Source organism: Hemitrygon akajei, chromosome 7, assembly GCF_048418815.1.
Source record: "Hemitrygon akajei chromosome 7, sHemAka1.3, whole genome shotgun sequence".
Taxonomy (NCBI): domain Eukaryota; kingdom Metazoa; phylum Chordata; class Chondrichthyes; order Myliobatiformes; family Dasyatidae; genus Hemitrygon; species Hemitrygon akajei.
The window spans coordinates 162460999-162486336 of NC_133130.1; the positions used below are offsets into that span (position 1 = coordinate 162460999).

The 25338-nt window shown below is 38.9% G+C and overlaps 1 protein-coding gene across 2 annotated transcripts in view; it reads right to left on the reverse strand.

The window, feature by feature from the left end:
* Window positions 1–97: 97 nt before the first annotated feature.
* The window catches only part of eeig1a (estrogen-induced osteoclastogenesis regulator 1a), a 97573-nt gene continuing 72332 nt past the window's right edge, over window positions 98–25338 (reverse strand). Inside the window, exons 6-11 of one of the 2 annotated variants that reach the window (XM_073052435.1) lie at window positions 23395–23546; window positions 21997–22101; window positions 15969–16158; window positions 14373–14494; window positions 8448–8517; window positions 98–8021 (exon numbers count right to left, since the gene is read on the reverse strand). In XM_073052435.1, coding sequence (XP_072908536.1) covers window positions 7976–8021; window positions 8448–8517; window positions 14373–14494; window positions 15969–16158; window positions 21997–22101; window positions 23395–23546 — 685 coding nt within the window. In that variant the 3' untranslated portion in view covers window positions 98–7975. Of the gene's footprint in view, window positions 8022–8447; window positions 8518–14372; window positions 14495–15890; window positions 16159–21996; window positions 22102–23394; window positions 23547–25338 lie in introns of both variants that reach the window. The other variant, XM_073052434.1, reaches the window with a different exon arrangement.

Here is a 25338-nt window from a genome sequence, read left to right on the forward strand (position 1 = left end):
CTTGATAAAACACATTTTGAACATTACTCAGAGTATTCTCCTGGGAGACGAGATAAAACCCTGGCAACTGTTTGTCTAAAATAAAAATTCTTAATGCTAAACACAAAATAACAGCTTTTATTGTTAATACGGGTACCCAATATCATTTCCCAGAAACACAGTATTACATGATACTGTCCTATAGTTACACTTTAAAATATGAAACAAATAACCTTAATACAAATATCTTTTAACCAATTACAGTACATTGTGCATTCTAAACATATCTAAATGTTATACAATATTCCAGCTGATAAACATTTCTATAAATTCCACATCCTCTGGGCATTTAAGAAACCTGTACACCCACCTCCATTGAATCACAAAAATAAGTGTCTAAATATATCATTTGGAATACATTCTGTTACACCTTTTTAAGCAAAATCATAGAACTCTTTTGTCATCATTCAACTTTAGTTGAGAGTTAGGTCATTTCAGAAAATGTTAAATTCATCTATTGAAGGGCCTGGACTCCCAATGCATAGCTTCAAATCCCATTCTGAAATATACACCATCACTTATGACAAGGAGTGCCAGATAGCCACACATCATTTGCCCCAAAGACAGCTGGTTGAACAGAGTTGATAATTTATCTTATCTTTTTAATGTTCTACCCCAACAGGTACAGGTACATCAATGACCCTTTTGGAAACCCTGTTGGGTTTGTGTTATGGCATTTAATGATTCAATTAAAAAAGTTAAGTACAAACTAAGTTTGAAAACAGTCCAATTTTAATGTTGCTCGTTAGTTTTAAAATCCATAAAGCACGTCATTTCTCTCATATGTACTACTGAACCTTGAGACAACCGAGTTACAAGCAGAACTCAGATGAATTAAATGGCCAATGTAACGCAGTGCACTCAATAACCAGCTTTTGAAATAAAACATCTGCCGTTGATTTTGTAATTAGTAAACCTCTTCTATGCTTTTAAATAACTAACACGCCTCCAGAACACAGATCAACAGTGGTTTATGAAGCATACAGTGGATTTCAATTCTTACCTCACTTCTTCCTTTGAAGACAAAATGCCTGGTACTGAGGCATTTTACAACAATTAGCCTATTGGTTTACAATGGAATCCCCTTTTAACTGATATATTTTTTTAAAAAACCTGCTTCCAATTACTTTTATTCTTTATTAATGAAACAATATCTCAAAACATCTCCCTCACAGCAGCACACAACCTACCAACTCTAGTTACACAAATTAGTCTAAAAATGACAAAATATCTCTTTAGTATGAAGCAAATGTTCACATGTTGTACTCACATTTTACTCATTATTTGTAAGATATTCAATTATGAAATTTTGCTGCGCACAGTAACAGATCTATAGACTACTTGTTACATGGAAAGGAAATGCATCATAACCATGCTGTTGATCATAGTAATCCAGCTTCAAAGAGGTGAAGATTCTAGAAAGTTACAGGATCAAAAAAGTTTAATGTCCCAAGTTTGATTTGGATTTATTACTTGCATCTCAAAGTGTTACCTACCCAACACTTCCCAATCCAAATAGTGTATTTTGTCCATAGAAAGCACTGTATTATGAGTGCATTTAATTGGAGCCAACACGTGTTTTAATCAATTGCTTTAATTGTTGCTGCAGCATCTTGAAGTGGCATAGAAAATCTTTGCTACATTTATCAATATTGTGTTAATTGCTTTGATGCACCATAGAAATTAAATAGGGCCTTGATGATTCGTTATTATCCTAAATGGACAGAGACTGCCTTCAGTGTGGCTAGATGGCACTCCATTATCCAATCATCTTTAGTCAGAGGAGGTTACAACAGTCCAGTATAAATTCTCATTCACTATAATACCAAAAAAATGCTGCCTTTTACAACAAAAATCAGAAACAATCACTTAAATGCAATGTTCTAAACATTTTTTAAAAAAATGTCACACAGGGAGATGCCCTTGATTTTAGGTAAGCAACTCATTATGGCAAAAAAGGATACAACCAGCCTGCTGGTTATAAGTACTGTAATACAAAAAAAGTTCCTACAACAGTGGTCAAAACTGGACACAGTTTCACGTATAAAAAGCAATCACTAAACAGTAACAAAAAAGTCTGATTGGCAAAGTAAGTTGTAAAAAGCAGTACACCTGAGCTCTAAAATGGATTAATAGCTATTACAGTATCTTAATCATGGACCGGATAAAGCAAAAATCACATACCATACTCAAAAGCTAAGTTTTTTTGAGTGAATATAGCCTTTTGGGGACTTGTATTTGTTGGTGCAATGCATCATCTTCATTAACAGGAAACCCCATGTGTTAGATTTTGTTTTTAACTAAAATGTCTTGCCTTCCCTTTGAAGTTAATGTTGTTATGTGGTTTTTAAACAAGTGCAACTTCCATTGCGGATTTGCTTTGTAGGTCTGACTTCCTTGATCCCTAGGCTTGCCTGATCACACAAGGATTTCAGAGATGGCTTTGTACTTTATAATGCTGTGATGGCATCACAGAGTATGCACAGGGGAAGTTAATAAGAGAACTGGCAAGGTCACCCATCAACTTTTCAACCAAAGAACAATACAAAAAAAAGCAGGAATTGTAATGAAAATGGTTTGAGGGGTTCTAAGATAAAATAATTAAAAGGCTGGTGCTCTACATCAGTTATCAATAGCTAGCTTTGGTTGAATATAATTGGGTATTTTATTGGCAACATCAAGCCACAGCACAAACAGAGCTCAGAGTCAGTGACAATGCGGTGTAGAATTACTTCATTCAAAGCACTGCAAGAGTTAAAGTTACTTCACTGTGAGCCTGACAGTCATTTGTGATCCTACCTCCTAAATCAGTAAGTAGAACAAAAAAAAAGTGCTTGGGGAAAAATGTGTTTCGTTAGAAAATTTACTTTAAACTCTGATTAAAAGAATATCCTAACCTCCAATAATCAGAAGTTATTAAACCACAAAAGCAGGTGGTTCTAATTTGAAACTGATCTGTTGGTTTTGTTGATGCAGAAAATTACATTTCAACAGCACCCAAAAAGTTTAATTTCTCTTGATCCAGGAATCAGAGAAAGGGCTGTATATTAGACAAGTATTTCATGCACAATGAATTACACAAGATTTTCTAATGACATATTGCTACTTGTCTATTAACATATACTTGAAGAACCCCGATTCAAAATTGGAAGATTAGGAAGTTAGCAATCTATTTTAGATCTCCATCTAGACATGTGACACAAAAGCTAAATGATATAGAGATCAATTCCTGAAATACTGAATGTCTAGAAATTGTTGGCTATTTTCCTTGACTGTAAGGATATTGTTGCTGGTGGCCATTTTTTTTATTAGTAAATCTCAAGAGGTCAAAAAACTACCAGTACACACAGTATTTAATATTTTTTTTCTTTAACTATCTTGTTTATTCACTATCATTTTTATTAAATTATCAGCAATAAACCTATGGAGAATTAACTAGAAAACATTGGGTATCAAATCTATAGCTTTTATTGAACAAGCATTTCAGAACCAGCTGTGCTTCAAGCCTAGCTATTTCAGAAAAGTCACAGGAATGTACCTGACAAAAACTGACCGGGTATGTCCTGTTCACAAAATAAAGGACAACGCCCTCTGGCTAATTATACCCATTCAGTCTACTCTCAATCAATGGCCATGTTGGTAATGACACCATCAAGTGGAATTTATTCAGGAACATCCACACCATTGTCCAGATAAGATTCCACCAGGACTACTTGGCCTCACATCTCAACACATGGCCTCAACAGGAACCAAAGAATTGAATTCCAAAAAAGAGAGTGACTCTCTTACATTAAGGCAGTATTTCACCAAGGAACCCTAGTAAAGCTGAAGTGAATGGCACCAAGGGGGAAATCTCCAATGACTGCAGTCGTATTTCGCAAAAAGGAAGATGGTTGTGGGCATTGAAGTCTAAACCACTAATACAGGAGCTCCTCAGAGCCACATCTTAAACCTAACCATCTTCAGCTTCAATGATCTAGCTTCCATCGTACGGGTAAAAGTGGAGATATTTTGCTGATATTCAATTCCATTCACAACTCAGCAAATCAAATGATCAATGCTTGCAGACGTATCAGGCAAGGATTGATAAGTGGCAAGTGATATTCACCCAACACAGGGGCCCAGCAGTGACCTGCAAATGGAAATACTAATAATTTCTCCTTGATGTCCATTATCTTTACTGAGATCCCTACCATCAACATCCTGGAAATCACCAGTGACCAGAAAAGCAACTGGCCCAGTTACCCAAATAAAGGAGCCACAAGAATTGGTCAGACACCAGATATCCTACAGTGAGTGATTTCCTGAAACACTCAATCCTTTTCACTATCTACAAGGCACATAAATGGAATATTCTCTATTTACATAGATGAGGACTGCTCCAACAATTTGCAAAGAGCCCAACACCACCCAGGACAAAGTAGTTCACTTGATTGGTGCCTTATCCTCCATCCCCTTTACAACCTGCGAACAGAAGTTGCAATGTGTACCAATGTACAAAATGCATCGCAGTCATTTGCCTTGGCCACGCCAAAAGCACTTTCCAAACCCGCGAGCTCTACCATCAAGAAGAACAAGGGCAACAAGTGCAGAAGAGCACCATGAGTTGCATGTTCCCTCTCCATGACACACATGTTCTTGATCAGGAAAAGCAGTGTTCCATTATTGCCATGTAGTTCAACTCCTGGAATTCCTTCCCTAAAAGCTATCTATGAATACCATCACCAGCAGTGGTTATGAAGGGTAACAGCTCCCCCACATCTTCTGAAGAGCAATAAAGAATGGGGAATTGGAAATAAACGCTGGACTTGCCTGCATCATCCAGATCCCCATCAAAAATTAAATAAAAATTATTTTGTATGGAGTGTACTTGTAAAACACACAATGCTAAGATTAAGCATATCTATTGACCTATATTGTGTGGGGCATGGAACAATGTTGATTTGAAAAGAGGTGTTTAATTCCTCCCCTTTTCTCTGAACTTTAACATACAACTGCTGCAGAGGATTAGTACCATCCATTAATTATGCACATTGAGAGTGTCCTCTCAGTAAAATGCAAATTGGATGTATTGGAGAAGGGTGGGAACAATGGGAGAGGGTATGGAAGAGATGGCGTCAGCTAAAGAACCAATGGCAACAAGTTGCAAAATAGGTGTGAATGTATAATTCAATCCAAATAATAAGAGTATTAAAGATTTATTTATGCCAAACATTCCTTTTTCTATTACATAACCCATAACCTTGAACTAAATGCAGCTAAAGCCTCTAGCTGTACAACTGGATGTAAATATGCATCAGAAGCCATTCAGATTTTCTTGAATCATTTTGCTTAGAGAAAATGGGTTCCTAAAACTCTTATTAACTTGGATTACCCTACTTTCAAGGTTGAATTCAACTCATGTTTTTTTTTTGCCTGTGAAGGTCTAATGATCAACATATTTGGGTAATCATCAAAAAATCCCGGTTTAAATTTGCACAACATAAGCATTATCTAATGTTTCAGCAATTCTCCATCTCAGCAGTGGAAACAAACTCTTCAAAGTTCCACTCTGCAGATAAGCATGCTTAACTTCATCATGGAATGTGGATATCTAGAAGCCATTTTTGTTTGGGGTGGAACTTGACATGGTGACTGGCTTACCAGCAGCAACACCATTATCAAATGGCACCATTTTTTTTAACCTTTATTATATGTGCATGCAGGCCAAATGGCCATTCTTTTACTGCTTACAGAACCTTTGCTGTGGCTAAAGAGCTATTCCAAAAAGATTATTTAAACAAATATGCAGACTTAGAAAGAAAGTATATTTAATTATCTGTGAACCTGCTGCATATGATACTTAAATGTCTCAGCAGGTAAAATGTTAACTTTTACTGTGCAGTTATAGATAACAAGCTAATGTGTTTTCTTATACTAGTTATTACAGAACAGTTATTAAAACAGTACTAAAGAATTAGGACATATTCATTGCAGCCTTGTGTTCTAGGCCTCAATATACCACAGATACAAATCATGTACGTTAACCATTCACGGTACGTCAATCAAGCCACAATATTCACAGATGACATGCAATAGCAAGACGACGTGAATGGTGCAGAGAGTGTTCAAATCCTCAAAGTGCATAGCTAACAAATGCCAAGATATTCAGGAGCAGAATATGACATCACAAAAGAGCCAAAGCTTCTAGACATAAATGGAGTCATTTGTTCCAGAGGCAACAATGCTGATGACAGCAAACTGGCTCAGAACTGCAAAGACCAAGAACAAGAATATTCACTCAATCTACCAGAGTTAAACAGTAGATAATGGGGATGTACTGCAGTACTGGGACATCAAAATTTTCATCACTAGATATTTGTACTGGCAAGAATGAAGTTCCCCAGAAGCAGTGTTATAGGTAACATAGTTATTAATGCTATGCAACAGAATTCTGTAAAATTTCTTTAACTTGGACTCATTAATAGGGTAGTTAATTTCATTCTACTGGTCCAGAATCAATCCTGAAAAATTAACTTTGATTTGGAAAGGAACTGTTTTAAGCAAAAATAAAAGCTAGTAATAAAGGACACTTACCAACAAACTTTGAGGATTATCTCAATTTTAGAATAGCAATCTATGCTCAAAATATAATAGTTTAAGAAAATATCTTCAGTAAAGAGGACTGTCCAAAGGTTTTATGGACATTTGAGCTCAATTTAAAGGTGATATTAGAGGTCACAAATGTCTGGTTCAGTAACCCATTGTTTATCTCTACAGAATATACTTTTATCTCTGAATATTTTAAAAATTTGGTTATTGTAATTGCATTAGATGCCACTTAAGTATAATTCTTTCCTTGAATATTTAAAATCAGCCATTGTCCTTTAAGTGTTCATAAAATACAGGTTAAGACAATTTGACTTCTCCTCTTTCAGCAACGATTTAAAACCAAAATAAAGATGAATAAACCTGCCTAAAAGAAATATGACCCTTTAACATACATTATTAAAAGGAAAAAAAATCTGCACAAAGGTGCTGAGTCCCTGACTAGCATAAGAAATATCAGAAGACAAGAATAGTCACTACAAAATGAAACAAAATAACATCCTATAACTTTATTTCAGAAGTCCAACACCCAAATGGTTACTTGAATACTCAGTGCAAAGACTTCACAGTATTTTAAGTACACTCTAGTGGCGTCATGGTTGACTCATCAATTGGAATTGGAATGATTGGAGTTTTATTTGGAATTGGATCATCATGGTTATCATTAAACATGGTTATCATTAAACCTTTCCCTGACAGCTGATGTGAAAAACTATTGTCATGTTTTTTTAAAATTTAAATTAAAGGAAAATTTGTGTGCTTTTCTTGTGATCAGAATCACAATCAAGTTTTTCCACGTAAACCTAACTAGCAATCCTGCCACACACCAATGCCTGGGGCAAGCACAATTAAAATCTTCAAGGGCATTCAAAACTAATATCACAGTCAAAGAAAGATTTGTGGACTAACATGCTGCTCACAGCCTTGGTCTGCAAACTTCTCAGGAGAGAGATCTTTTATACATGCTCTGGTTTGTCATGAATTAATGTCACGGCGTCTTATAAAAAAGCTATCCCCTTTTCAAATGATCACAGCCAAATGGCTTTGGTATTTAAATGTTTTGTTTAAAACGATTTCTCAAGAAGGCTTTCAAAAAAAAAAAGGTTTTACCTAAAATTCAATTCCAGCATTGGTTCAGTAGATTTTACAACAAAACCAAATGCTCATCACTCCAATGCTGTGTGAATCAACATCTGCCAATACTGAGGGATATTGGATAGAAGCAGCCACCCTCCTTCAGTCCAGCTGTACGGGCGGGCGGCTTGATTTGGTGATGAGATTAGATGTGCAGTAGATGTGGAACTTGAATGGGAAGTGGTTAGTAGATTCAGAGCGACCCACAAGCTTCTCAACGGCTCTCAATAACAACAGGTTCAAAGACACCCGCTGATACCCTGTAAAGAAGGTAACAACATTTATTACTCACACAGACCAACAACATGAATTTCAGTTAACTAAGGAGAAGATAGAGTATGGGCAAAGGTCAACTTATGGAATTTCTAACAGGATCACAGGTGATCTCATTGGGAGCAGGAGTAAACATTCTTATACAACATTAAAGCTGTTGTAGATTTAAAGGGGCAAAATTTTTTTATAAAGTTAAAATGTTTCCCCATTACATTTTGTTCCCAAGCATGGAAAGACAAAACTGAAGGCCAGCCATATAATCCAAGACAAACGTCAAAAATAGTCATTTTGAGGAAAGTACCAAGTTCATTTTGAAAAAAGAAACCCACTAAATAACTGGCCTTTCAGATAATTGGGTTGCAGTATCGGGCCCATTAATTGCATTCACTGATTGTACAATGTATGAAACCCACCTGTTACCCAGCTGAATGCCACTGAGTGCTGTTGTTCCATCTCTGCTCACAAACAGCCTTAGATTACTGTCTGAAAATGAAGTGTAAAGGCCATTAACACGCTGTGTAAAAAAATGCTTACAAGCACCAAAAAGAAAACAGTTGCTTCCATTGATGATAACTGCATTTCATATTATCAAGTAATGACCAGCTGTCAGAAACTACAATGGTTTACACTGTGCAGTTTTCTGATTTGCATGTAACCACAGTACCGCCTGATGAAGAAGTGCTCAAAAATAACAAGAAGAGAAATGATCAATTGTTGCATGATTGAACTTGAGGGAAAAAAATAAAAATACTGTTCTCAAATAATGAGATGGGTCTTTTTGACAAACACTTGAACCTGCCAAACAGGCAAATTAACCTTGAATTAAAAGCTCATTCTGAATTATCATGTAATTTTACTACATCAATTGTTTATCAACGGGATCTTCTACAACAATGAGCATTTATTTTTTGCTGTTGAGAGGGTAGGGCTAGAGAACAATGGAGATAAAGAAAATTACATCTGGATTTTTAAAAATGCAAATTCATCAAGATTAAAATTCTTTAATTCAATATTTTAATCAGGTTAGCAAAGTATGAACATTCCAAAAGTTCATCTTTACAAGGAGCGTTATTTCCTACTGGATGTTTACATTGAAGTGAATGGTTTGAAATTGGTTGCAAGCTTTGATGGGGTTATGTTTGCAAATGAGTGAAAAGATTTTCAAGCAGTGATGGTATTTCTAAATGCATGGGGAAACATGATTCAATAGCAGTTTTCAAAATGGAATTGAATAGTCATTTGGAAAAGAAAATACTGTAGATCAAAGAAAGAAAACAAAGTGCAGGATCTCCTTAACAGGCTCCTCCATCTCTGCTCCATGATTCTAACCCATTATTTAGATCTCTAGTGTCAAGGAGTAGTGAATTCAAGTTTTAAAAATATTGTAGCAAGTAGTATGGATGAAAGGTCATCTTGAAAAAGGATCTAGTGCTTCCCCTGCATTTAAGACAAATAACTCTTCTCAGGCTTCCAGCCGGGCACAGGTATTGATTTTAACCGATGTTTTGATGACAAACTCTGCCATCTTCATCAGGGATGATACCTAGGCATGTCTAGTCCAGTGGTAATACCAGTTGTCCATCCCTCCTGATTGGTCGGTCCTCAACCCATCAGGTTTCCAATCTCCAACCTTGTTTACAATCAAATTCCAGTTCTTTCCTGGAGCGAGATCTTCATCTTTGTTAAAATTCTTTTGCTCTATTTTTATTTCAATGGCTTCCTTCACCAGGCAGTCCCCAAAGCCATTGGCGCGGTACATTGCTTTGTGCCGAAGTCAGTCCTATGGCCATCGTAGATGCAATATTCTGCTACCACCGATTTCTCCGGGTAAGCAAAACCCAAACGTCATCTTGTCCAGAAAACACACAATCTTTCTTTTTAAAAAAATCAAATTTGGGAGAATAAGTGCGTTCATTCTTTCTTTTAACTTAACCACAGATACAGTTCCAACCATATTATTTCCTTTAGAGAATAGATTAGTACAGACCCTTTGGCCCACAATGTGCCAAACCAATTCAATGTTCTATAAATTAGCAGGGGCATTTACCATGTCTCCATTAATAGTTAAAAAAAATAAACTGAACATACACAGTAAAAGATTAAAACTAATATTTTGGTCTTTACTTCTTCAATGGTATCAGCAATTGCTCCAGTATTTGCATTACTGCTGCACTGAATTTCCATTCGACCTGAGCAGAGTTCCAGCTGGTACAGTTTACTTGTCTAGGTTATAGACTGCAAACTTTAGACAAATGGAAATATTTATCTCCCTTAGATTGTAAAGTAATTATTTGTTGTGTCACCTTGTTCATATTTATATTAAAGGCTTAAGTGCTGTATACAACAGCAAACTAATACAAGTGAATAAAATTAATCATGGTGATTAAATTCCAAGGATTTCAGTGAAATCAAATCTGTTATCTGAAATAGATAAACAGGGTTGAAAATGAAATACTCAGCAGTAAAATTATAGTTTCCACCTTCTAAAGACAATCTTCTGAATTGGGTGCAGGAGGTTAAAAGGCTTAAATGTTTATAGATTAGTCACTGCTATATTAGTGTCAGGGAAAATTTGTGCTTGCCAACTAAGAACATTGTGTGTCAAATCAGATTACTTTAATGCATTTTGCAGGAGCACTTGGTACTAATAAATGACAATATTTAAGCACCCTGCATCCCAAATGCTGAAGGAGAAATAAAGGTAACAGAGATAAAAACCATCATTTTCCAGAAACTGCAAGAATCATGACAACAGTCCATAGAAAGGCAAATATATCACTGCTCAAGAAGTCAGGATATGCCATGCAACTGGCTCTTATATCTGAGCAATTAACCCACTTATGGGTTAACATACATTTAAAGGGGACTATTCAATGGTCATCAGAATAGATTTGTAAACAACTCCTTGTTCTTTTCAGCATGAAAATAAAAGCAATTGAGTAGATTGAGCACCTTCTCAAAAGAGGTCTTAAGTGACTGGATTAGTATTTGAATTCGAAATATAGAAGGCTACGAGATTGACATTTAAATGTAATTATTTATAACTGAAGAGTTAAAATGCAGTGAACACTTAAGTGTAGTGAACAATCCTGCTGTGCTGTAATCTCTTCCAAGATTTACTTGCCTGGCTCTGTTGAAAATAAAGAGGTCATCATTAATGAAAATGCAAACCCATGGACAGAGAGAAGGTAAGAGGAGAAGTCAAAGGATGCTCTAAGAGCAGGGAACATGAGTGGCTGGTTGCCAGCAAATTCCGAGGAAGAATACAAAAGATTGTAGGTCATTGAAAGTCGTGAAGTGGGTATAATGCTGATGAACACAAATGTGCAACAATACATTTCAGAAAGGGTGACCGGGATAGAATGTCCTAAATAATCAGGGTTTTTAAACAGCATAACAGAAATATAGATAGAAATCTTTAACATGACAAGCCCCAATAAGAGATCAAAGAAAAGAGATTAAGAATAAAACTGTGGTTTGTACTCATAAGGTTGTGTTTTAGTAATGCAATTGATTTGCTGTTGATGAAGCTCATGACAAATGAAGCTTTGGAGGTTCACCTATGAGATATTTAGAGAGGAAAGATAGCAAAGGACTGATTGGCCAACTGATATATGTGCCATGGATTCAGGATTGTCATATGTTGTACCAAAATGAAGCTAGATTGTCATATGCTATATACCAAGATGAAGCTAGAAGCACAGGAGTGCAGAAGGCGGCCATTTAAACTGTTGTGCCTGAACTCTCAATTAGTTCCAACACCCTGCCCTTGCTTTGCAACTTTCCAAATGCTTTTCCTTGCGAGTAATTTTTCAAATCCTTATGAAAGTTATTACTGAATCTGCTTCTATTTTGAGTAGAACACTACAGATACATCTTGGTGCCCAAAATAAAATCTACTCATTTCACATCATTCCTTTTATAAGTCACTTATGTGTGTAACCGATTTTAAACTGACAGGAAAAACGTTTTCTGCTTTACAAGTTGAGACTGGAACTATGAAGTCACTGAAGTGACTGGATTAGTATTTGAAAAGGGAATTACAAGAATGATATTTAAATAGGATTGGCTCTAACTGTAAAGTGAGACAATGAACTCTTAGATGAACAATTCTGCTTGTGCTGTAATTTCAAGATGATTTACTTGTGTGGCCCACAGAGAATTTAAAAGAACAAAAAATTGGCAGCAGTTGAATCTGCATATTTACATACTTGTCTCATTAAAAGACCACACATCATTGTGTTTATCGTTCAGCAGAAGATGAGGCGCATGACCATTAGACCAGAGTCAGACTCTCCACAGCAGCATTAGTCATGCTACTGAACATAAATGGAGCAGTTCATCAGATGAATTTAAATGACGTTGCTTTTCATATGACCTTATTAGTCATATTAATTACTCCTTGTATTTAACAATAAGTACCCTTCTAGAAGAGAGGCAATTCCCAATTTTGCTACTTAAGATTTAACTGTTATTGCATCTGCTATAAAATACAGCAATTTAGATGACAAGATACAGGAGCAAAATCAGGCCATTTGATCTATCAAGTATGCTCTGCCATTCAATTCTGACTAATTTTTTTAAGCCTCACTCTCCTGCCTTCTCTCTACAACCCTTCGCCCCTTACAAATTAAGAATCCATCAATTTCTGTCTTAAATAAACCCAGAGACACAGCCTTCACTGCTCTTTGTGGCAACAAATTCCAAGGATTCACCAGCCTCTGGCAGGAGAAAATCCTCCCCTCACTCTTAAAGGGACGTACCTTTATTCTGAGACCATGCCTTTGGATCCTAAACTCTAGTACTAACAGAAATATCCAGGCCTTTCAATGTCTGGTTGTTTTCAGTGAAGTCATCCCTCCACCCATATCCTTCTGAACTCCACTGAGTAGAAGCTCAGAACCATCAAACTCAGCTCATACGTTAAGCCTATCATTCTTGTGACCATCCTCTGGACCCCCATCAAGGGTCAGCATATCTTTCCTTAAATACAGGGCCCAAAATTATAAACATAGAAAACCTACAGTACAATACAGGCCCTTCGGCCCACAAAGCTGTGCCGAACATGTCCTTACCTTAGTAGTTACCCATGGTTACCCATAGCCCTCTATTTTTCTGAGCTCCATTACCTGTCCAGGAGTCTCTTAAAAAACCCTATCGTACCCGCCTCCACCACTATCGCTGGCAGCTCATTCCACGCACTCACCACTCTCTGCATAAAAAACTTACCCCTGACATCTCCTCTGTACCTACTCCCCAGCACCTTAAACCTGTGCCCCCTCATGCTAGCCATTTCTGCCCTGGGGAAAAAGCCTCTGACTATCCACATGATTAATGTCTCTCATCATATTATACACCTGTCATCCTCCGTCGCTCCATGGAAAAAAGGCCGAGTTCACTCAGCCTATTCTCATAAGGAATGCTCCCCAATCCAGGTAACATCCTTGTAAATCTCCTCTGCACCCTTTCTATGGTTTCCACATCCTTCCTGTAGTGAGGTGACCAGAACTGAGCACAGTACTCCAAGTGGGGTCTGACCAGGGTCCTATATAGCTGCAACACTACCCCTTGGCTCCTGAACTCAATCCCGCGATAGATGAAGGCCAATGCACTATGTGCTTTCTTAACCACAGAGTCAACCTTCTTTGAGTGTCTTATGGACTCAGACCACAAGATCCCTCTGATCCTCCACACTGCCAAATGTCTTATCACTAATACTATATTCTGTCATCATAGTTGACCAACCAAAATGAATCACTTCACACTTATCTGGGTTGAACTCCATCTGCCACTCCTCAGCCTAGTCTTGCAACCTATCAATGTCTCGATGTAACCTCCGACAGCCCTCCACACTATCCACAATACCTCCAACCTCTGTCATCAGCAAATTTACTAACCCATCCCTCCACTTCCTCATCCAGGTCATTTATAAAAATCATGAAGAGTAGGGGTCCCAGAACAGATCCCTGAGGCACACCACTGGTGATCAACCTCCATGCAGAATATGACCTGTGTACAACCACTCTTTGCCTTCTGTGGGCAAGCCAGTTCTGGATCCACAAAGCGATGTCCTCTTGGTTCTGCAGACTCCCTACCTCCATACACTACCTGTCCCTCCACCTCTCTTTGCATTCTCTGCAAAGACGGCCACAGTGCTTTCAGTTCCTTCATCCGGATAATTTATGTATAAATGAAAAGCTGTAAAGCTGTGGTCTCAACACTGACCCCTGTAGAACTCTTCTAGTCAATGACAGGCACTCTGAAAAGCCTGATCATACTTTGAGAATTTTACCCCTGAATTATGTGGGGATAAAATGGGGAACAAATTATGAGTTTACCTTCAGCATTACTGACATCCGTGAAGTCCTGGCTCTGTACGATTTTTTCCACAATATCATCTGCATCAATTCTGGTGTCATCAACCCAAGTGGGCTGATTTTCCACCGTTTCCTTTTTCCGCCTTTGGGAGGGAAGATACATTAGAAACAATATATCTACATGCTTAAAAGTTATCAGAACAATCAGAATACGAGGAGCCTGCAGAATAAAAGTTGGCAGATTTCATTTTCAAATCTCTCTAGAAAGTGTTTACCCCTTCAGTCCTTACACATGTTGTTTAAGCATGTCAGCAAAAGCTAATCCAATGGATGCCCAGTAGTTGCACAAGTGTTTGTATAGCAGACTATATGATCTAGAGCAAAAATTCTGATATTTCCATTTAGCAGTTGGCCACAAGGCCAACTGCAGCATTCACACAATTGTCCCAGAGGTCAGTGTAGGAAGAAACCTAATACCTTTATAACCTGTTTAGTCAAATGGCATACTGAGCACCTTCCACTAAGCCATCAGGAGAGCTGAAATTGGTTACTTTGGCCATTACCCCATCTCAAATCAGATTGGAATTTGCAACACTATTTCATTCAGATTGGCTGTGAAACAATTTGTGGTTCACACATAAATAGAACAAGTCAGAGATAAGTGCACTTATGAAGCTTTATCTTTTAATGCTGCGATTAGCAAGACACCACAGATACATTTTGGCCATTTCTAAATTTTTGCAAAAGTTTCTGCATCATCAGATATAATAGGGCAGGGAAAAATTCAAGTACTTTCTCCTTTGCTCATCATATTCCTCGTGTTGCAATTACTGTATCTTTGCAAACTTGTGAAGGAACAGAACATCAACACAAGGCACTGGGAAATTTCAAAAATTCATTCCATTGAAGACTTCTGAAGTTGAAAGAAGCAAATTCGGACAGCTCAGTTGAACTTGAGCCAAGCTTGTAGAAATGAAAGGTCAACTTGCCTCCCTTCCCTGCAAGGACAGCTTTGGAAAAAAGGCAAAGTACATAGTGCCAGGAAGTAGAGGCATCTCGACCAATAGATTGACTATTCAGAGTCAGAGGCAAAATAGAGCAAGTACAGATATCTTAGTGCTGTCAATTCAAATCTTATGCTCAGAAAATGATTTAATTGTCAAGGGAAAGAAACTTTAGTAAAATAGCATGACTTCAATTTGAAGGAAGAGGCAAAACAAATGAATGACCTGAGAATCAAGAACAAATTGTCCTTAAAACCCAGTCAGAAAATCCAGTCTGGAGAAATTACCCTACAGCCCAATGTTACAATACCTTTCAGCCCAATTAGCAGAGAAGAAAGTATTGAATGGTACACAAAATACATCTACAGATTCATGCTTAAATGATCAGACTACAGACAAACATTTTCTGATCCTCAACAAATACACATCTCAGACTGTACAGTGGAGTTTGAAAAATGTAGAAGACAGAATGAATCACAGATTAAAACAAACATTCTTCAAATTAAACTGTACATATAACGTTTCGTGGTCTCACCTTCTATGGGTCCTGCTATCAGGATGTGCACTATCCAGAGATAGGGAACTACCTCTTTTAAAGAGAACAGCTGTGTACCTGGATGGCCTGTCAGGGGGGAGTGCTGGCCTTGGAGGCCGTGGTGGTTTCTCCATTTTGTGCTCCTTCTCTCCTTCTGTGCTCTCAACGGTAATGCTGAGCCCTCCAGACGCACTGCTACTACTGGACGTATTCCGCCTGTGAGTTAGGTCTGAGAGACTGGAGGACCGGGAGTGCTCAGTGCTGTAACCTGGATTTTCAAACAATATCGAACTTCCAATAAATAATTTCTTGTGCAGATACAAATCACACTATCTTTGGAGATCATTGATCCATGTAGTATGTTTTTTTGTTATATAGCATTTACTATTAATTGCTTTTTTTACTTTTTGTTATTAAGCAGTAAATTACTTATGGTGCATTCGATCTTATTCAGTTTGGCCCCAGACCCTTTAAGGAATAAATCAGCTCAGAGGTGACTGGGTTACCAACATTAAATTACATCAAGCATACATTCAGCACTTTCAAAATGGTTTTCTTTTTTGGAATGGACTGAAATAAATTATGCATTTAAACTATTTGTGACATCACCCAATGCACAAACTGCAGATTCAATTCCAGATTTACAATACCCAATTAACTATAAGACAGTAAAACAATCAAAGCAGATATTTCTGATCACAAAAGATCCAAATTTTCAAAATTTTATCAATATCTTTAATTGAGTTACTTTGCTTCTCCCTAAGGTCCCATCTTAACACCACCTGTGTACTCAGTGTTGATCTCAGATAAGAAATAAAAGATGTGAAATGAAACCAATAAATGATTGGGGAAAGGTTTGTTATTTTATTGGTAGACTGAAACAAATGAGATTTCTTACAAACCTGTTTTGGTATTTGACTTCTCGCCAAATATTAATGAAAACTAGTCATTCTAGCAATCAATCCCATGTACCATAATTGGAGCAAGACATCTTTACTCTTATATTTAAATTCCCTTGCAATATTTGCTTTTCTAATCACTGGCTGAAGTTGTCCATTAGCTTTGTGGTTTGTGTACTAGGATAGCCTGGTCCCTTGAATACCCACACCTTTCAATATCTAAATCACATCAAAGAAAACCCATCTTATTTTACCTTATTTAATTACCATATAACTAACCCATCAAGATTACCTTATTTTATTGCATCAATAGACAAGTGGAAAATATTTCCGGCGGTTGACATCACATCTTACACAAATCTTTCCAGCCTAGAACATCATTGCAAGAGTTCCTCAAGACTCTAGTTTCCTATCTTCAGTCACTATACATTTTGGTAGTGTCAGACTAACAGACTTCTTGGACTATTAAATGTATCTTCCAATTGACTTCAGTTTACTGCACTCAAAGGCCACTGTGGTGTCACCTCACCTCTACAATGTTTGGACTAAGGCTGTGAAGACTGGGATTAAGTAGTCCTGGCAAAATCTAAACTGGGTATGTCATCGGTGAGGAAGTGCCACATGACAAAGACACCTTCCATCACTACGCCGATGATTGAATGTGAACTGATCAGAAATAATTAGCTGGATTGTTTGGCCTGCCTTTAGTGAAAAGGACACACCCTAACCACTTTCCATGTTGCTAGCATCGTAACAATCAGAATAGCTAGGTTAGTGTTGGAGCATTGCAGAATAGGCCGAGACAAGCTCAGCAAGAGGTGATTACATTGAGACCAACAAGTTTTTAATGGAGTTTGATAGGTGCATGCAGGTCTCTTGCCCCAGGGACCAGCATTTAAAGTCAGCCACTGCAGACCAAGATGATGTTACTGCACTCAGTGGTGAATTTTTGGAATTCCAAACTATTGATTGAAGAATGTTGCCAGCGCCAATAACCTTTGCTATATCTGAGTGTCTCAGTACTATTTTGATATCATGCAGAGTGAGAATAGAATTGACTGAAGACCATTTTCCGTGGTGGTGAGGACAACAGATTGAGTTATAATAGCTGAAAGAGATTACAGATGCTTCAACCTTTACATAAATCACTACAAGTTCTAAGGAAAAGTTAGATTAAAAAGAAACATATTCCTTGTGTAAGGAATTCAGAGCAAGATGGCAGATTTTGCTCTGGAAGGGGATGGACTGCTCTGATTCCACTGCTATGTGCCTGTGTGGATGGAGATTAAGATTTGTGATAAAATTATGAGCTTCATGAGTTAAATCCAAAACAGCTTTAGCAATGCAAGCTGCTTCAATGTTCTTGTTTCAAATTTACCAAGAAACAATTAAAAGTTGAGCAACAAACAAAATGCTGGAGGAACTCGGCAGGTCAGTCAGCATCTATGGAGATGAATAAACAGTTGATGTTTCAAGCCAAGATCCTTCTTCAGGGCTGGAGAAGGGGGAAAGATGCCAGAATGAAAAGGTGGGGGATGGGGAAGGAGGACTAGCTAGAAGGTGACAGGTTGGTGGGAAAGATAAAGGGCTGGAGAAGGAGGAATCTGATAGGAGAGGAGAACGGACCATGGGAGAAAGGGAAGGAGTGGCACTGGGGGAAGTGATAAGCAGGTGTGAAGAGAAGAGACAAAGGCAGGGCAGGGGGCAGAGTGGGGACTGGAAAAAGAGGGAAGGGAGAAGGAATATTTTTTTAAACCAGAAAGAGAAATCAATGTTTATGCTATCAGGTTGGAGGCTACCCAGACAGAATATGAGGTGTTGCTCCTCCATCCAAACAGTGGCCTCATCAAGACAAAAGCGGCAGCTATGGACAAACATGTCAGAACAGGAATGGAGATAGGAATTAAAACGTTTGGCCTTTGGGAAATTCCACTCTTGGCAAATGGAGCTGAGGTTGTAAGCAGGCCTCCTCAGGAGCATCAAATACAATAGATAACCCCAACAGATTTGCAGGCGGCTTCAGCTGGAAGGACTGCTTGTGGTCCTGAATGGAGACAAGGGAGGAGGTAAATGGGCAGGTGTAGGATTTCAGTCGCTTGCAGGGGTACGTGCCAGGAGGGAGATTAGTGGGGATGGATGAATGGACACAGGAGTCATGGAGGGAGCGATCCCTGTGGAAAGCAGAGACAGCGGGGGAAGTGAATCAGAATCAGGTTTATTATCACCAGCATGTGACATGAAATTTGTTAACTTAGCAGCAGCAGTTCAATGCAATACATAATCTAGGGGAGAGAGAAAAAAATAAAATAAAACATAATAAATAAACAAGTAAATCAAATACTTGTATCGATTAGATTTTTTAAAAAGTGGAAAAACAGAAATACTGTATATTTAAAAAAGTATGGTAGTGTCCAAAGATTCAATGTCCATTTAGGAATTGGATGGCAGAGGGGAAGAAGCTGTTCCTGAATCGCTGAGTGTGTGCCTTCAGGCTTCTGTATCTCCTACTTGATGGTAACAGTGAGAAAAGGGCGTGCCCTGGGTGCTGGACGTCCTTTATAATGGACGCTACCTTTCTGAGATGTGCTTGGTAGGATCCCACTGAAGATGGCAGAAGTTGTGGAGAATGATGTGTTGAATGTGGAGGCTCATGGGGTGGTAGGTGAGAACAAGAGGAATTCTATCCCTGTTAAGCAGACAGGAAGATGGGTAAGCGCAGATGTCCTGGAAATGGAAGATATGTGGGTGAGGGCAGCATCAATGGTGGAGGGAGGGAAACACTTTTTTTTGAAGGAAGACATCTCTGATGTCCTGGAAAGGAAAGCCTCATTCTGGGAACAGATGCGGCAGAGATGAAGGACCTGAGGAAAGGGAATAGCATTTTTTTTTAAAGAACAGACAGGTTGGGAAAAGGGATAGTCAGATAGCCATGTGAATGGAAAAGGTTTGCAAAAGATGTTGGTAGACACTTTGTCTCCAGAGACGGAAATAGATTTAGAAAGGGCAGAGAGGTGTCAGAAATGTGAAAGTGAATTTAAAAGCAGTGTGGAAGTTGGAAGCAAAGTTAATGAAATTGAAGCAGAACCAACTTCATCAACGTAGTGTAGGAGAAGTTGGGGAGCATTACCAGAAGACTTAGAACATGGACTGATCTGCATAGCCAATGAGAAGGCAAGCATAACTGGGGCACATCCAGCTGTCTATAACTACCCCTTAAATCTGGCAAGTGGGAGGAGCTGAAATAAACTGTAGGGGGGGCAGTTGGGTCTTGTGCAGAGAGAGAAAAGCAGAGAGTTTTAAGTTCTTGATGAGGGATGGTGCACAGGGACTGAACATCCATGGTGAAAATGAGGTGATCAGGGCCCGGGAATTTAAAGTTGGTGAGGAGACTGACAGCACGTGAAATGTCGTGGATGTCGGTGGAAAGGGACTGAACTAAGGGAGTTGGAATACAGTAGAGATATGGAGACACAAGTTCAGCAGGGCAGGAGCAGGCAGAGACAATGGGCCTACCCAGACAGTCAAGGTTTCTAGATCTTGAGCAGTGTGGGTTAAGGGAACTATGAATATGGTGGTAGTGGGTGGAAATTCTCTAGAATGGAGGTTAGTGATGGTGTCAGTGACTATTTTCTGATGGTCCAGAGTGGGGTCCTTTCCAAGGAGGTAGGTAAGAGATGGTGTCTGAGAGTTGCAACCTGGCCTCAACAAGATGGAGTCAGTCTACCACACTGCAACAGTACCCCCTTTGCCTGCAGGTTGGGATTGGGGTGGAATGAGTGGAGGGCAGTGTGCTCACAGGGGGTAAGCTTCGAGAAGGAGTAAGGAGTGCTGAAGTTGAACCAATTAATGACTCATCAGCAATTAGAGATGAAAAGATCGCCGCAGGCCGACAAGCAAAGCAGTATGTCCAGGAAGGGTTGGAGAGTTGGAGACGGGAGAAGGGGTCATCAGTGTGGGGTGGGAAATCGTTGCCAAGATGTGGACTCAGAGACATAGGTAACCAGAAGAGGAGTTCGGCATGGTGGCAGGCAAGTAGTAAAAGTAACGTGTAGCTCAAGAGGATAAAAAACATTCAATTTGACAGCAAACATTCTTTGGCAAATGGGAAGCAACCCAATGTGAATTAGATAGCACAACATACTAATGGAATGTCCTTTCACTACTGAGCCAAAGACTGAATCAAGCCTAGAGCAGAATATCCAATTTCCTTGCTGACTTTAATCCTCTAACAAGATATAGGGGTGGGCAGGTTGAACTCAACTTCCAAGCACGTGTACATCTTAAAAGTTCTAATCTGGTATTAGCTGGTAATCTCAAATTGACACCAAGAAATTGCTCTAGGGAATGGAAATTGTCTCTTTTCTTTAAATATTCTGATGCAACAACACTAAAGGTAACTAGTCAGGATCCCGTATAGGATTTAGAAAACTTACAACATGAAAATAAGCTAAAAGACAAAACATAATCAGTAACCTCTTCTCAAACAAGTCTTATTTTAAGAATTAAGGTCAATACAGCAAAATCTATAATCCACTGCAGCAGTTTATCCTCCCCGCCACCATTTGCTTTACTGTAAGTACTTTTAACTAGTAATTCCTTACATTTAACTAACTGCCATAACTTTATAACTAAGACAATGTGTAAAACGTATTCTTATTAAAATGGGTTCCCTGAATCAGTTAGCTCCACCAGCAAGGACATCAGTGTCCTAATTGTAATTAAAGGATAACATTTACTTTTAGAACATGAAATTGTATAAAACACAGCAAGAATAACAATCCCTTTGTACTGTAGAACTTAGAGAAATTCAGTTTCCCCTTTGCCCCCTTCCTTATGCTATATTGATAGGAATTTAATCTCTTATTCAATGCAAGAATAATTTACTTAAACAGGTAAAGATGAGGAACTTCTCTGAATCTCGAAGATAATTGTTTTTATTCAGTTCCTAATCACACGTGTTGAGTTCAACCTTTGGAAAAACTGGCCTCACCCTTGTGTTATTTTCTCTCCAGTCTAAACCATGACTTTATATTTATGAACCATCTTTCAGTGTTGATTACATTGCTTAGGAGAGCAGTACAACTTTTTTCTTTAACTTTGAGTAAATTTGCAACCTTACAATTCTAGTTGTTTGAATAATTTCTTCAAGCTCAAATGTACAACCCTCAAGTGGTGGCACGATACAAAAGAAAAAGGAATTCATTTACCTGATACTTTTGAATGTTGACTGGCATAACTTGAATTCCTGGAATGACCAATTTGAAACACTTCATCTGGGCTGGGCGGAGTCTGATCAGCATCTTCAGTCAAGGCTAGCAGAAATGGTAAAAAGGACTGATTTTTTACCAAAAACCTCTATACTCTTAATGTTGAATTCAAGTAACATTCAGAAAAAAAGGTAAAGGGTAACTAACATATGGAACAAAGTATTACTCTGTTTGGCTGACTGTTGAGGATATATTGAGCTGGAATCTTCAGTGTTAGTTACTGAGAGGAATGGCAAAAGGGCTGCTTAACTGGGGTTAAGAATCCCAGCCCTTACTTAAAAATTCAGTGCGAACAATAAATTTCTAATTTGAAGTGCACAAATGCTTGAAGTTATCTCAAAGATCTGAGCCCTTCTGTCAGACATCCTGGAGTTTCAATACTGTGTTGTCCAGGCTGCTGAGCATTTCCAGCAACTTCTCTTTTATTTCAGATTTTCAGCATCTGCCTTAAAAAAAATAATTTTAAGGGAAACTGGATGAATGCTGAGCATCTAAAAACATGTGCGTGAAGAACAGTGTGAAAATCCGTTTACTGGTGTTTTAATTTCCATCCAATCTAATTAACGAATCACAAGGGTCTCAGCACAAAACCCACTGCACTCTTTCCCATAGATGCTGCCTGGCCTGCTGAGTTCCTCCAGCACTGTGTGTGCAGCTTAGATTTCCAGCATTTGCCCTAGTTTATTTTTACCATGAAATTGAAATCTCATAGCAATACTTAGAGCTAGGAATAATTTGTTGGCAAAGATTTGAAATACAAATCCACCAATTGTTATTAATTCTTGTAATCAAATCCTACCAATCCATTCAGGCAGTGAATTTTGCATTATTATAACTGTCTATTGAAAGACCCTCAAGAACAATGAAGTCTCAAGGATATTAGCACACTAGTTAGAGCGTGACTCTTACATCAGCTTCAGTTTATAGAAACAATGTAATGAAAGAAAATAGCTCAGTCAACAGCAGTAAAATGGGAACAACTCTCAGACTACAAAAACTGTCGAAATCAAAAGAAATTAAAATTTACTTGCACAGAATTTCTCACTCTACTTCAGATTTATGCCCAATGCTCTATGACAAAAGTTCTGAGAAATTACGGTAAGTGTTCCAACAATCTGAAATGGCAGACTAAATCAGAGCTCCATAGTGCAAATACCAATGATAGTTCAAATCCTTGCAGTTATACAAATGTGTCTACTGCACAGTCATTGGCGATCTCTTCAATTACATAATTGCTTTCTTATGGCTGTCTTAGATTCTTTAGTGACAAGAAATCTGTATGGCTTAGGTTCCTCATACATTGAAATTTGCCTTTTATTTGGTTGAAGTATCTTTTACCTGAGCTGAGTGGAGGCCGAGGTTTTGGCTGTCTCACTGAATTCAAGCCCCCTGAGGCAACAATATTGCCTGTGGTCCCATCTCCTTTACAGTCCAGCTGCAAGGAGCTATCTTGGCCCGGAATTGAGATGGACTTGGCAGTACATACAGGCCTGCAGAAAACAAAAGAGGACATTTTGTGCATTAAGGTTCACATTTTCTTTAAAATAACATGTATCAATGCATTTTAAAACCCATTGTAAAGTAGCTTTGTTAACACTTGATTTAACCATCCTTAACCATTCAGTTATTCCAGATTTAGTGTAATCATTTCCAAGGGAATCTTTCAGTTCAAAAATCTCCATCAGGGGACATTGCACCCTTCTGAATCAATACTAATTTATCAACTTTTAGTCAACTCACTTTTCTTTCAGGCTGTATCAGAACTAAGCATTACTGCCCATTATTTTAGCTCAGGTTTTCAGATTGTACAGCCTGTACTTTCCATAGGCTTTTGCAATTAGCAATAGAAAGAGTAATCTGATACTTCCTGCATCAATTTGTTTGGTGTCTCCCTAGAGATATTGCCTTAGTTCTACCCTTCACTTCACCTCCCCATCAGGACTGGAAAGGAGCCAGAATAAAGTGATGGGGTGGGGGAGGGAGAAGAAAAGGAAGAAGAGTAGGGGTACAAACTGGCAGGTAATAGGTGAAACCAAGTGAAGGGGAAGGTAGGTGAGTTGCTGGCTGAGGGAGTGGAGGGATGGAGGGGTGTGGGTGAAAAGAGCAATTGGGAGGTAATAGGTGTAGGTGGTAAAGGGTTGAAGAGGAAGAAATCCGATGGGAAAGGAGAGTGGGCGGGGGACCAGAGAGAGATGTTGGGCAGGTGAGAAGGGGGCAAGAGAAGAGGACCAGAATGGAAAGGAAGAAGGCAAAACATTACCAGAAGCTCAATAAATCAATGTTTACGCCATCAGGTTGAAGGCTACCCAGATGGAACATGGTGTTGCCCCTCCAACCAGAGCTTGATCTCATCCTGGCAACAGAGGAGGCCATTGACTGACATATTGGAATGAGAGGGGAAACCCAATTAAATGGGGGAGGGAGGGGAGAGATTGGAAAAATCCCACCTTGTGCCAGATTGAGAGAAGGTGCTCAACGAAGCAGTCTCCCAATCTACTTCAGGTTTCACTGACGTAGCGGAGGCCCTACCACATACAGTAGTTGACACTGACAAGACTCCAAAAGGTGAGGTGTTTCTTCACCTGGAAGGACTGTTTGGGGCCCTGAATGGTGTAGCAAATGTCATACTTGCAAGGATAAGTGACAGGAGGGAGATCAGTAGGGAGGGATGAGTGGATAAGGGTGTCACGTATTTTCAGATTTGTACATCATATGCAGTTGAAAACTGCAGGAAATTCTTTGTTTGCTTTAACAACCAACACACCAAATGATGTGGTAGGACACTTTGCAAATGTCACCACACATTCTGGCACCAAAGTAGCATGCCTACAACAGTTGGCAGAACACGGTACACAAACAGAGCAGCAACAAAACAGTAAAAACAAGACACTTTCTTCCCTCCCACCATCCCACACACAAACAGTCCACCTACAGGACAGGCCTCCAGTCTTCAGGCAGCAATTGACCTTCGGGATTCAATCTTTGTTAACAATCCCTGTACTAGTCAATGACGAGACCCTGGGCACGCCGAGTGACCAGCCCTTGAGCCTCATGACTGCACGGACATCCAATCCTGGGACCCACTAACTGTGACATCCACAGGAGTCCACCATCCAGTCACGTCACTGGACTCCGAGCACGAAGCAGAAGCCCGAACTCCAGATGTCCTTCAGCACTTGCCCATATCGCTGGACTTGGAGCTCGAGTGCAGAATAGAGTTCTAAATTCCAGCCTGATCTCTAACTCCCCATATCCCCAACTCTAAACTGACCCTCAACTCCC